General features: G+C 48.0%; 1 protein-coding gene across 1 annotated transcript in view; it reads left to right on the top strand.

Moving 5' to 3' along the window:
- Window positions 1-559: 559 nt before the first annotated feature.
- LOXL2 (lysyl oxidase like 2) overlaps window positions 560-12230 on the top strand; it is a 52462-nt gene continuing 40791 nt past the window's right edge. The window contains exons 1-2 of the mRNA XM_009571436.2: window positions 560-746; window positions 10701-11140. Coding sequence (XP_009569731.2) covers window positions 10780-11140 — 361 coding nt within the window. The 5' untranslated portion in view covers window positions 560-746; window positions 10701-10779. The remainder of the gene's footprint in view (window positions 747-10700; window positions 11141-12230) is intronic.

Genomic DNA, 12230 nt, shown 5'->3' with positions numbered 1-12230 from the left:
TTGGTCTGTTGGCTTTTAATGAAGTTTTCAGTCTCTTGGTAGTGCTTGGGACATCAGAGAGTATGGGGTAACTCTTGCTGTGGATCTAGATGGATTTTCCATGTGTGCCTTGGTCTGGGCTGCTGTAGTTTAGAGCTTTAAGTGTATCGAGCAGCTGGAAAAGTGATTGTTGGGTGTGGAAGGGTTAAGGTGGGTGATACGTGAATAGCCGGGGATCTCCCACCCCGAACTCTACACACTTGAAGATGCTATAAAACGCTGCACTCGCCTGTATTTGTAGCACTGTGGGGGCTCTGAATCGAATCGGGGTGCATAAAAAAAGCCGCGATCACACCGCGGTGTTATTTAACACCGGTATTGATACGATTCTCCGTGTTTGTCCTCTACAAATGCCCTGAGAAAGCGTTTCTGCTCCTCATCCACCTCTGTCCTTGCAATTCTGTCTGGATTTCCCCCCCTTCTTTCTTTGCCATTCGCCGTTCTGCTCAGATTACAAGAGAAGTCCCTGATATCACCCGCTAGGAGCCGAGGCTGAAGGGGCTGGCTCTTGGGAGGGGTTTGCTCCGCTAAGTCTAGTGAAATGTGCCAGGAAGCAGCAGCTCCTCGCAGCATATTTCTCTGGCTGCAAGATATTTTCCAGCAGCAGAGGGGACCACTCGGACGGCGCTCTCAGCCCAGAAGAAAGAACTTCATGAAGCACGACGAGACGGAGGTGCCCCCCAGCCCAGCCCACCACTAACTCCGAGGTAAATGCGCTCCTGCCAAGCCCGTGAGTCAAAACTGGGGCATTAATGCTAGAGAGGATGGATAATTTAAACATTTCTAACCCTTCGGGGCTGAAAGTTTGATTTCACTTCTTCCCTTTACTCTCTGAAAGTCTTTTCTTTCCCTCCCATCTTATCAAGTTTGATTAGACACAGCAGGCTGGGAAGAAGGCAGACGTTTCTTCTAATCCTTGTCTCCCGAGACTTGATTTGGCAAGGATGGGACTCAGATATTCAGTGTCGTTTTGCAAAGCTCTTGTGACTGAGTTAATGGGTTTGGCTCCTTGTGCGTGCAGATGGAGTGAAAAAAAAAGATGTGTTGCAATTTGTCTGCTTCAGGCAAAGCTTTTTCTGTGATGCTATGGGTCCTGGGCAGCCTGATCCAGTGGGATGTGTCCTTGCCCATCGCAGGGGGTTGGAATTGGATGATCTTTAAGGTCCCTTCCAACCCAAACTGCTCTAAATCAAGGAATATCATAGACTCATAAAGCACAAAGCTAGAGCGCAAGCCATCAGCGTTGGGTAAACGTTATCAGCTCCACTTCGGCAGTGGTTTAAATTCTCCTCTCTGACTAACGAGGGTCTTCCAAGAGGAGAAGGCTTCAGTGCAGATGTTTCCCATTGGCAGAAGGGGCAAATCAGTTCTGTCCTCTGCTAGGAAACTTTGCTGCTGTCGTTGCTTGGGATTGCAGAGCAGCTCTCAGCCCACCGGCAGCTTTCTTGAGGCTGTTTGATCAAGCAGCAGCCACAGCAGTTTTCGGGATGGCTCCAGCACATGCAGTGGAATCTACCTGGAAAGCTGCGGCATAGAAACATGGGATGTTTCTCTGTGATGAATGTAGCCCAGGTTGAGTTCTGCTTCTTCACATACGCCTTCTGCCTTCTTTTATATTGATTTTTGTTGTTTCATTTAAACAGATGTCACTGTATGTGGGTGAAAAAAAAGATCTAAACCCAAGATAATTTACAAGAGTATAGAGAAAAATCATAGTTTATCTGTCTGATAGTAGAAAAACTATTTAACATCTCCATAATCAGCTCATAAAGCATTGTAGTGCTTTTAAATTTGTACTGAATCAGGACTGACAATGATTTCTTGGTTTCCTACTTGCCAGTTTAATTTCACCTGTATAGAGCCATCCACAGCAGTGGAATTTCCTTGGTTGGAAGCTAGGGAGCGGTTAGAAAATATAGAATATGTTAGCATGAACTGTAGAGCAAAGCGTACGGGGAGAAACACCACCTTCAACAGACAGCCCCTTAGAACAACCCTGTCTACCAGGGTCTACCACCCTCACAGCAAAACATTTCTGCCTAAGATCTCATCTCAGCCTCCCCTCTTTCAGCTTAAAACCGTTCCCCCTCATCCTACTCCCACCCTCCCTGAGCAAGAGCTCCTCCCCAGCTTTCCTGGACCCTCTTTCAGTCCTGGAATCAGAACGCAGATAGGGGAGTAACGAGATGCTGCTCTGAAGTCATAGAATCATAGAATAGCTTTCTTGTAGCCCTTTCAGGTGCTGGAAGGTCGCTATAAGGGTCTCCTCGGAGCCTTCTCTTCTCCAGGCTGAACAACCCCAACTCTCTCAGCCTGTCCTCGGATGGGAGATGTACACCCACCATGAGTATTTCATGCTCCTCTTTGTCTGCTCCAATGGTGGATCAGGCTGTATTAATTAAGAGTGTTACATAGGGGTACAAAGGGGGATATTCTTCTTGGAGGACGTCTTTCCTAACGACCCCAGACCTGGGTCATGCAGGTGTCTGCCTCTGTGTCTATCAGCTGCAGATTTTAAAGTGGTACCTTTTCATGGGGTCTTTATGGGTGAAGTAATTGTGTAAGTCATGAACTAATTGTGTAAGTCATGAACTAGTTACATAAGTCATGAACTAATTGTGTATGCTTGATGGAAAGAGAAGTTGAAGCCAGTAGCTCTAGTTGCCACTGGTGGTTTTGCCAAGTACAAACAGGTTGCTTGGTCGTCATAATCGCATCCACTAGCTGCAAATGAAAGAATTTATTCTACTAGGTTCAAATCACGTTATCTTTTTAACTGTCTTAGAAGTCTATTTGGGAATAAATTCTACTTCCTATTAAAACTGCAGCATATGAGGTCTTTGGAATAACCGACTGGTGCTGGCCAGGAACCCGAGAGTTGTCACCATTCCCATCTCTATTAATCTCCATTCTCCAACACCAGGAAAAGGGAAGAGTTAAGGAAAGCAAAGAACTTCCCAAAATGAAGTATATTTGAATCATAACCATGACACGGAGAGAAGATGCTGCCTGTGCCCATCTGATCCCCAGGCAAGTTCTTTTTGGTAAATGAATGCATCAAGTGGGCAAAACTGAGAGCAAACCTGAATTGTTTCAGTTGAAGAAGGTCCGAGAGAAGACCACAGTCTGGGTTTGGAAGCTGTAAGGAGCTTTCAGCTGAGCCCTTGCATGGAACTTGCTGACCATGGATGGATCAGAATGTTTTGCTCTGCAAAAACCGCTGTGTCCACGAGCCTTTGGGAAGCAGCATGCTTGTGAACATTTGGATCTCATAATCGTATCAAATAACGAAGCACAGGGCTGTGGTTAAGCAACTTCCACAAACACTGAGGTTTCTGGTGCTGGACCCGTAGCTGTCTGCTAACAGAAAACAGAACCAAAGGGCCTTTTCTTTCCTACCCTCCTGACTGGCGCTCTTGTCCATCGGAGATTCTCTTCTCCTGTCTAGTTTCTATAGCAAATGAGAGCAGGAACGTACATTTTGGGGCTATATACATCTGGTTTTGGCTGCCTGTTCAAAGTGCCATCTGTATTTTGGCTTTGTTGTCATTGCTTGGTGCATTTGGCCCTTCCAGTGATGTTTATGTCTTGGTGGGTATTTTCAGAGCGTGAACAAGAGGGCTTTTCCTTCGCAGCCTGGGCTTATAATTAAGCGTGGGCTTATAATCCATGGGACAACAGAGACATAAGTCCTGGTTCTTGTGGCAGGGCTGAGCTCTTGGAACAACTGACCTGAGAGGTGGCCGGTGTGAACCTCATGGAATTCAAAGCCAAGGACAAGGTCCTATACCTGGGTTGGAGCAATCCCAAGCACAAACACAGGCTGGGTGGGGAATGGATGAGGAGCAGTCCTGGGGAGAAGGATTTGGGTTGCTGGAGGATCAGAAGCTTCACATGAGTTGGCAATGTGTGCTTGCAGACCAGAAAGCCAACTGCGGCCTGGGCTGCATGAGAAGAAGTGTGATCAGCAAGGCAAGGGAGGGGATTCAGTCCCTCTGTTGTGCTCTCCTGGAGCCCTGCAATCAGTTTTAGGATCCTCAGTGCAGGAAGGATATGGATCTGTTGGAGTGAGTCCAGAGGAGGAGCATGAAGATGATCTGAGGGCTGGAGCACCTCCCGTTGGAGGACAGGCTGAGAGAGTTGGGGTTGCTCAGCCTGGAGAAGAGAAGGCTCCGGGGAGACCTTAGAGCAGCTTCCAGTGCTGAAATGGCCTCCAGGAAAGCTGCGGAGAGGCTCTTGATCAGAGACTGCAAGGAGAGAATGAGCGGTTTTATGCTGCAAGAGGGGAGATTGAGATGAGATCTTAGGAAGAAAAGTTCTCCCATGAGGTTGGGGAGGCCCTGGCACCAGAGCAGTGGGGGCTGCCCCATCACTGGAGGTGTTCAAGGCCAGGTTGGATGGGGCTTGAAGCCCCTGATCCAGTGGGAGGTGTCCCTGCCCGTGGCAGGGGTTGGGACTGGATGGGCTTTGAGGTCCCTTCAAACCCAAACCATTCTGTGAATGTATCTGAGCTCTTTGCCACCGAGTGGTAGCGTTTCTGTTCACTTTATCAGTACAGGAGAGGGACCTGGTGTGAATCGCCCTTGCTCTGGCTGCAGAGCTGCTCCCACAGGAGTGGGGAATCCTGTTCTCATCCTGTGCCTGCTGTGCGATGCGAGTGTGCCTGAGGGATGCACTTTGGGTGATGGGGTGTGGAATTGGAAATGCAGGACATTCTATTCACGCGTATCGTTTCAAGTGGCTGAATCCCAACTGGTTGATGCTCTTGGATGAGACCCAAGTGTGCCAGTGGTGGTCAGAGCGCTAATTGTCTCTTCCTCCTGATGGATGCCAAGCCAAATGGAGCGTTGCTGGATTTCCAGTCACAAAGGGCTCAAATCAACCACTCCAGACTTTCCTTTTGTTGTCTGGGTAAGGATGGGAGCAGGAAAGCTGGTTTTGTCTGGGCCAATCTATTGCTTGAATGATTTGGTGAAATGAAAAGAGGGATCCTCACTGGTAGGAACGAGCTTTTGATCTGGGGAGATGAATGGCTTATTAGTTTCACTTGGTGAAGTTTCTGAAGGAGTAAAAGCTCGATATTCTTTTGAAATGAAAGTCTTCCACCTTTCCTTGTAAGCCTGTGCTCATCTGCTCCTCTCAAGACTCGAGGCTGGAGTCCTGCAAAGAGCTGAATCAGCAGCAGGAGCATGCCCTAGAGCCTGAAATTACACATTAATGCTGTGATGGAGATCATCTTATGGCCTGAAGTACGGGATGGAGAGCCAGGAGACCTGGAGTGTGTTCCTGGCTTCTCCACTGACTTAATTCAATAGGTCTTTAATGGTCTGTCTTGAATTCTTTTGAATGGGGAGACCAAAATATATATTCTTTTAGGATGATGTCATTAATAAAGCTGGAGGTTATTAAAGAGAGAGTGTGAGGGGAGCAATGAACACTGAAATAAAGAGCCAGCACAAACCATACGTCCTGCGAATCGAAGTGTAGGGTTGTTCTTAGGGAGGTCAATGTGCGTGGCTTGCTTTGAGACTTGGGGAAAGAGCGCGTCCAGTTCTTGGTCACTGCAGCAGAGGTGTGGGCTCACTTTAATATTTTCCATATCGAAATGGTTTATAATGATGCCACTGTAAATCTGTGTGCGTGCAGTTATCTCCTGTCTGATCCTGTCCGTGTTTGCATCTTTAAATGCCCTTAAGTGAGTCTGTTGGCGAATCGTCCGCGTTCTCGTTGAAGTGATGGTTTTGGTGCAGTACAACCAACGTCTTGTAGCCAAGGAGAGAGATTTCAGGGCAGAACAAACCCAGGACTTGTGTGGTGGTTGTGCTGTGGAGTGAAAGAAGGGAGGGAAGATTTTCCCTGCTGCTTTATCAATCCTATAGAGCTATTCTGTGTCATTGCTTGTTTTGTCTCCCAATGAAAACTGACCCAGAAGGCATGAACGGATGCCTCCACCAGAAGAAGCCTAAACCTGTCCGGTGCCGTAAATCCCAGTTTTCCCCAAACCAATCTTGATAGGAGACAGAAAGCTGAGAGCCCTTTTCAGTGTCAAGAGCCTTCCTTGGGCTCCTGAGGTCTCCTTGTTGTACCTGGGCTGCTGTTTCTGGTGGAAACCCTGAAATGTGCCTGTGTTCAAATTCCACTGGATTCTGCTTTTCCTGACATCGTGACTTGGTCTGAATAGTTTCTCTTAAGCTCTTCGATAAACAAGACCTCTGGGTGTGGAAGGTTTTATTTTTGGGGTGATGCAAGCACTGTGAGAGCTTTGTCTCCTAATGTTTGAATGTGTAACTGTTTCGGAGCGGATGGGAATGTGACCTGAAGGAAAAGCAGACTGTGGTCGTTACTGTACCCCACACGGGTGTCTGCTGGAGCGTGGAGGATTGCTGCTGTTCCCATCTTATGGAGAATTCCTCTGGGATTCACTTCTACAGGTGGAACAGGATTTGAGAGGAGACTTCTGAATATCTGGAAATGCATTCCTTTCCCATGGCACTCAAGGACCCCGGCCTGATCCTTGTAGGATCCTGATAGAATCATAGAACAGTTTGAGTTGGGAAGGACCTTAAACCCCATCCAGTTCCACCCCATGTCATGGGCAGGGACACCTCCCACTGGATCAGGCTGCCCAAGGCCCATCCAACCTGGCCTTGAACACCTTCAGGGATGGGGCAGCCACAGCTTCCCTGGACAACCTGGGCCAGTGTCTCACCACTCTGGTGGTGAAGAAATTCTTCCTTGTGTCCAGTCTAAATCTGCCCCTCTCCAGTTTGTACCCATTCTCTTTCATCCTATCACTCCAAGCCTTTGTGAACAGCCCCTCTCCAGCTTTCTTGGAGTCCCTTCAGATACTGGAAGGTCTCTCTAAGGTCTCCTTGGAACCTTCTCTTCTCCAGGCTGAACAACCCCAACTCTTTCAGGCTGTCCTTGTATGAGAGGTGCTCCAACCCTCGGATCATCCTTGTAGCCTCCTCTGGTAGATGGGATGTGATTCTCTGTGACCTGAGCACCAAATGTGTGTGCCCTGACACATTTTCCTTAGCAAAGTTTTGAGATTTTCACAAGCCTGTGTTCATACAGGCATGTTAAAATCCCTTTTGGGCAGTCACGCTTCCCTCCATGGAGCAGGCGGCTCTCAGGAAACCTTCTCCTCCCTTGCCAGGAGTTCTTAACTTCTACGCTGAGTGGTGGTTTTTCTTAGTCCCACCTGACTCCAAAGCCTTGAAGCTTTTGGGAAACAAAAGCCAACTCCATCAAAATTAATACCTCCCTGATTAACTTTGGTATCAATTAAAGTAGCCTGGAAGTCTGCTGTGATCTCCCCCCAGCTGCTCGTGGACGGTGAGGTCTCCGTTTCGAGATGAGTTGGCGCCTTGCAGTGCTCCGTCTGCTTTGTTAACGAACACTTCAGGGAGTATCGCTCTTGGCTGGTAACCATTACCTCCTGCTCCCAACGGTTTCACCAAATCGTTGTGTCTTCTGGCTGAAGTCCTTGAGTAAAATGACTTGAGAGCTTTGGCTTGAACAGAAAGCAGTCCTAGAAGCAAGAACTTCACAGCTTTTCGCTGTTGCTTGGTCTCCCATCACCAAAGACCCCTGTTGACCTGAGTGCAGAGCTGGCTGCTGGTCGTTTATCTTGGCACAAGAGACTTGAGGGAAACATGGTGGTTGCACGTTGTTTCTTGGTCTTTTTCTCCTGTAAATTCAGCTTTATGGAGCATCCTAAACCAAAACTATGACCTAGAGGGGAATCTGGCATGTTCTATTAACTATACTCCCCTGCCTTCTGATCTCTTGAGCTCGAGGTCCTTGAGGACTCGACTGGAAGGCAACTCACCACACGTTATCTCCCTCCACCTTCTCAAATATCCTTCACGTGGCTGCTTGCTGCACGGCGAGGCCATCCAGGTGCTTCCAAAGGTCCCAGCAAGAGGAAAAAGCAAAAGCACTTCATTCTTGTGCTTTTTTTTCTGTGGGAGAGCTCTAATGGCTTCTTTAGAAACGTGACTCTGGCTTTCAGTTGGGGCACTGCTACCCCTCATCTTAGTTTTTGGAGAGATATTGCTCGCAGCCAACATAGGGTTTCATTAGTATTTGCTGAGGCTTTTGAGGTCCAGTTCATGCAGTAGCGAGAGACAACGGCCATACGAAATGAAGAGGGCCAAAACGGATGTTTAAAGAAGATTAAAGCTGAAAACCAGATTTTTCTGAAGACTTCTGCCGGGCTCGGCGTTAGGTATTTGAGTGTTCGTACTTATAGCCAACATGCACACGTGGGGGTTGGAGACCGATTGATTGTGTTATTCGCAGGAGCATGGAATGGTTTGGGTTGGAAAGGACCTCAAAGCCCATCCAGTTGCACCCCCTGCCATGGGCAGGGACATCTCCCACTGGATCGTGAGCTCCAAGCCCCATCCAACCTGACCTTCAACCCCTCTCTGTTATGATCTAAGGGGGTTACTTGATTTTTGTTGTATACTGTTCACAATTGCTCTGCCCACGTCTTCATCCTCTGGGGCTAAAAACCATCTTGTGTAGCCGTGAAAAATGTGAGAGGTTTCTTTCGAAGTCGGTGCTGTAAGGTCTTGCAGTCGAGCGTGTCTGACTGTACTCCTATGCTCCGACTTGGGAGTCTTCTGTCTTTATAGAACACACATATTCTGCCTTGTTGACGGTGTTTACTTTGGGAAATCCCTCGTTTGCTGCTGGAGGGGAGCAGCCGTGTAAAAGCCGTTGCCCTTCCTTCCTCCCTCCCCCTCTATCTCTCTCTGAGGTGGGGCAGGACTTTGTTTTATGCCTCAACGTCACCTCCTGGTCTGCAAAAAAACAAATGGAAAACACCTTGTTTCCACAGCAGTATTTCCCTGAATGCCTGATGGACACAGGCAAATCTCAGTCTTGTTAAAGGATGTGGCTCCTTGAAGCCAAATATTTCCTTTCCAACCTTTTTTTGCTGCATATTCCCCGCCACCGCTCCCGATTCAGACCTGTTGTAAAGTCTTCGCTTGCTTTTCTCATTTCCTCTCCTGATGCCCAACAGTAGACTTCTAACCCAGATGCTTTCTGTTTCATTTGTCTATTCCTTAGGCAAATGACTTCTATCCTCGTGTCTCAAAGCACTTCAGTAGGAAGCTCACGGCCGTCAGCCCTGTTTAACACAAGGGGAAACTGAGGCACGTCCCTGTTTAACATGAGGGGAAACTGAGGCACAGCCCTGGGAGCGACCTACCTGAGGTTGCGCAGCAGGTCGGTGTCAGAGCTGAGTTTTGAACTGGTTTCTCTGGAGTTTCAGACTAATTGCCTGGAATTTCTGATACGTCTCCCTCCACTTTAAGGAGCCTGAGAGTTGGTTAATGCATTTCCCTCTGTCTTCGTTACGTATATCTGATTTTCTGGTTGTTTTTTAGGGATAGCTGGGACGTAGTGAAAACACTGGAGTGTTGTGGCTTCTAGACATCTGGTTTCGGAGCCAAGTCTTTCCTTTTCTCCCCCAGCTTTGGTGAATGCCAGGAAATAATGGAGTTTTAAAGGGCTGGGGAGCTTTTTCCCATTGCGTTCTGGCATTGCTTCATTTGGAAACTATTCAATCTCCAACCCCCACGTGTGCTACTTGACCACTCCATGTGCCTGAATGCGAGCTGGGGAGTACGTGAAAGGACCAGGACTGAAACTCTGCACAGCATCTGGATGGAATTCCTTTAATGACTTGAAAAGTTGCTGATTCATGCCTTTAAACCAGTAGTTTATTTAATGATGCAGAGCTTTTATGACAAGTCAATCCCTATCCAGACTTGGCAACCAAAACCTGGAGGCCGTTAGCGCTACTCAGACGGACAAGGTTGGCCAAGCCTGCTTCTGTCTGTGCGTGGTGCGTATGTTGATCGTCTACAGATGAAACCAGGCGTGCAGTGACAGAAAAAAGTCTTCTGTCATCACAGTGGGAAGACGTTCTTCAGTAGAAATACCACACGTGACCACGTTGTGATAGGTTTTGTTACTCTTCTCGTTTTCCACTGTTTAAGTGATTCATTTGGATTCTTTATGAAGGGGAATGTGGCAAAAAAAAAAGATGGTTCACTTCTCTCCTGGCAGGCTTTGAACCAAGGTTCTCCACAGATTGCCAGAGCTGCTGACCTCCTGGATTTGCAGTGATATAGGATAATAGTAGAATCATAGAATAATTTGGGTTGGAAGGGACCTTCAAGATCAACCAGTTCCAACCCCTCTGCCATGGGCAGGGTCATCCCATTGGATCAGGCTGCCCAAGGGCCATCCAACCTTGAACACCTCCAGGGATGGGGCAGCCACAACCTCCCTGGGCAAATCATGGGATGGTTTGGGTTGGAAGAGACTGTAAAGATCATCCCCTTCCAATCCCCCTGCCTCGGGCAAGGAATTGATTCCTTGAACTTGTGACCTGTTGGGTTTTGCCCTGGAAAAAAAAGCATTTTCCAGCTAAAAACTGTTTGCCAAGTTGACCTAAACCTCACCAATTATTTTCATGGGGTCTTTTTCAGTTTGTTCTTCCACCCTATAAAAATATGATCGCTTGACTTTGGTTGGTGTTGGACATGGTCTCCTCCACAGCTTTATCCCCTGCTGAAGCAAGGGAGATGAATTCCATGTCATTCCCAAGCCTTACTCACACTTTTCTTTCCTTTCAGGACAACCACGCGGTACCTACCGGCACCGACTGGCAGCTGCTAGCAGAGGACTTGGCTCTGAGAACTGTGAGCACTGAAAATGGAACGATTCCTGGGTTTTACCCATAACCACTGTTTCATCACTCTGTTCTTCGTGTCCCTGAGCCCGCTAAGCCTCGCCCAGTATGAACACTGGCCCTACCTCCCCGGTTACCCTGAACCACCCCCTGAAGCCTACCAGCCCCCCCAGAGGCCGGCAAACGTTCCCAAGATCCAACTGCGGCTCGCGGGGCAGAAGAGAAAACATAACGAAGGCAGAGTGGAGGTGTTTTACAGCGGCGAGTGGGGCACGGTGTGCGACGATGACTTCTCCATCCATGCTGCGCACGTGGTCTGCAGGGAGCTGGGTTACGTGGAAGCGGTGTCTTGGCTACCGAGCTCAAAATACGGAAAAGGAGAAGGTAAGGTAACCACAGAGTAGTGGTATAGAGTCATGGAATGGTTTGGGTTGGAAGGGACCTTTAAAGCCCATCCAGTCCAACTTCTCTGGAATAGGTAGGGGTGTCTCCAACCAGTCCAGCCGCCCTGGAATAGGCAGAGGCACCTACAACCAGATCAAGTTGTTTGAAGTCCCATCCAACCTGGCCTGGAATGCTTCCAGGGATGGGGCTTCTACCACTTCAAGGCAACCTGGACCAGTGCCTCACCAGCTTCGTTGTAAAAATTTTCTTCCTTATGTCTAGTCTAAATCTTCCCGTTTTTAGTTTAAACCATTTTACCTTGTCCTGTCACAACAGGCTCTGCTAGAAAGTCTGTCCCCATCTCTCCCGTAGGCCTCCTTTAAGTACTGGAAGGCTTCTATAAGGTCTTCTCCACTCTGAAGAACCTCAACTACCCGCTTTTTCTTTAAAGGAGTGATGTTCCACCCCTCTGACCATTTATGTGACCTCCTCTGGACTCACTCCAACAGGACCATGTCTTTCCTGTGCTGAGGGCTCCAGAGCTGGATGGAGAACTGCAGATGGGGTCTCCCCAAGGCAGAGTAGAGGGTCAGAATCACCTCCCTTGACTCCAAATGGAACTCAAATAACTTCCTGGTGAAGCAGTGCCTCTTGAAATCAAGGTCCCGTTAGATTAAAGAGTTTAAATAATGGGTGTTTGCTTGTTTTGACTGAAGCAACTTAAGCATTGAGTGGGAGGTGTCCCCGTCCATGGCAAGGGTTGGAAAAGGATGGGTTTTAAGGTCCCTTCCAACCCAAACCATTCCATGATTGTTGGGTCTTTTCCTTTCAGCCACTCTTAGGAAAACATGACATAAAATTTGGAGGTGACACCTATTGATTTTTTGCCCACTCGTCGTAGAAGTGAGTTCTGAGGGACCTGATTTTTGTTAAATATAACCTATCTATGCACGTACACGTGTGTGCTCACGTGTCTGTCAGCACGCTTTTTGCTGGAGGGCAAAATGATAATTATGGTGTGGAAACTGGCTGTTGGCAATCCGGTTTCAAAGAGCACTCAAATAACAGGAGGTTCCAATCAACAGTTGGT

This window comes from Cuculus canorus, chromosome 26, assembly GCF_017976375.1.
Source record: "Cuculus canorus isolate bCucCan1 chromosome 26, bCucCan1.pri, whole genome shotgun sequence".
In the NCBI taxonomy this organism is placed as follows: Eukaryota; Metazoa; Chordata; class Aves; order Cuculiformes; family Cuculidae; genus Cuculus; species Cuculus canorus.
Note: the sequence above shows the minus strand (reverse complement) of the source record. Positions and strands in the feature narration are given on the sequence as shown.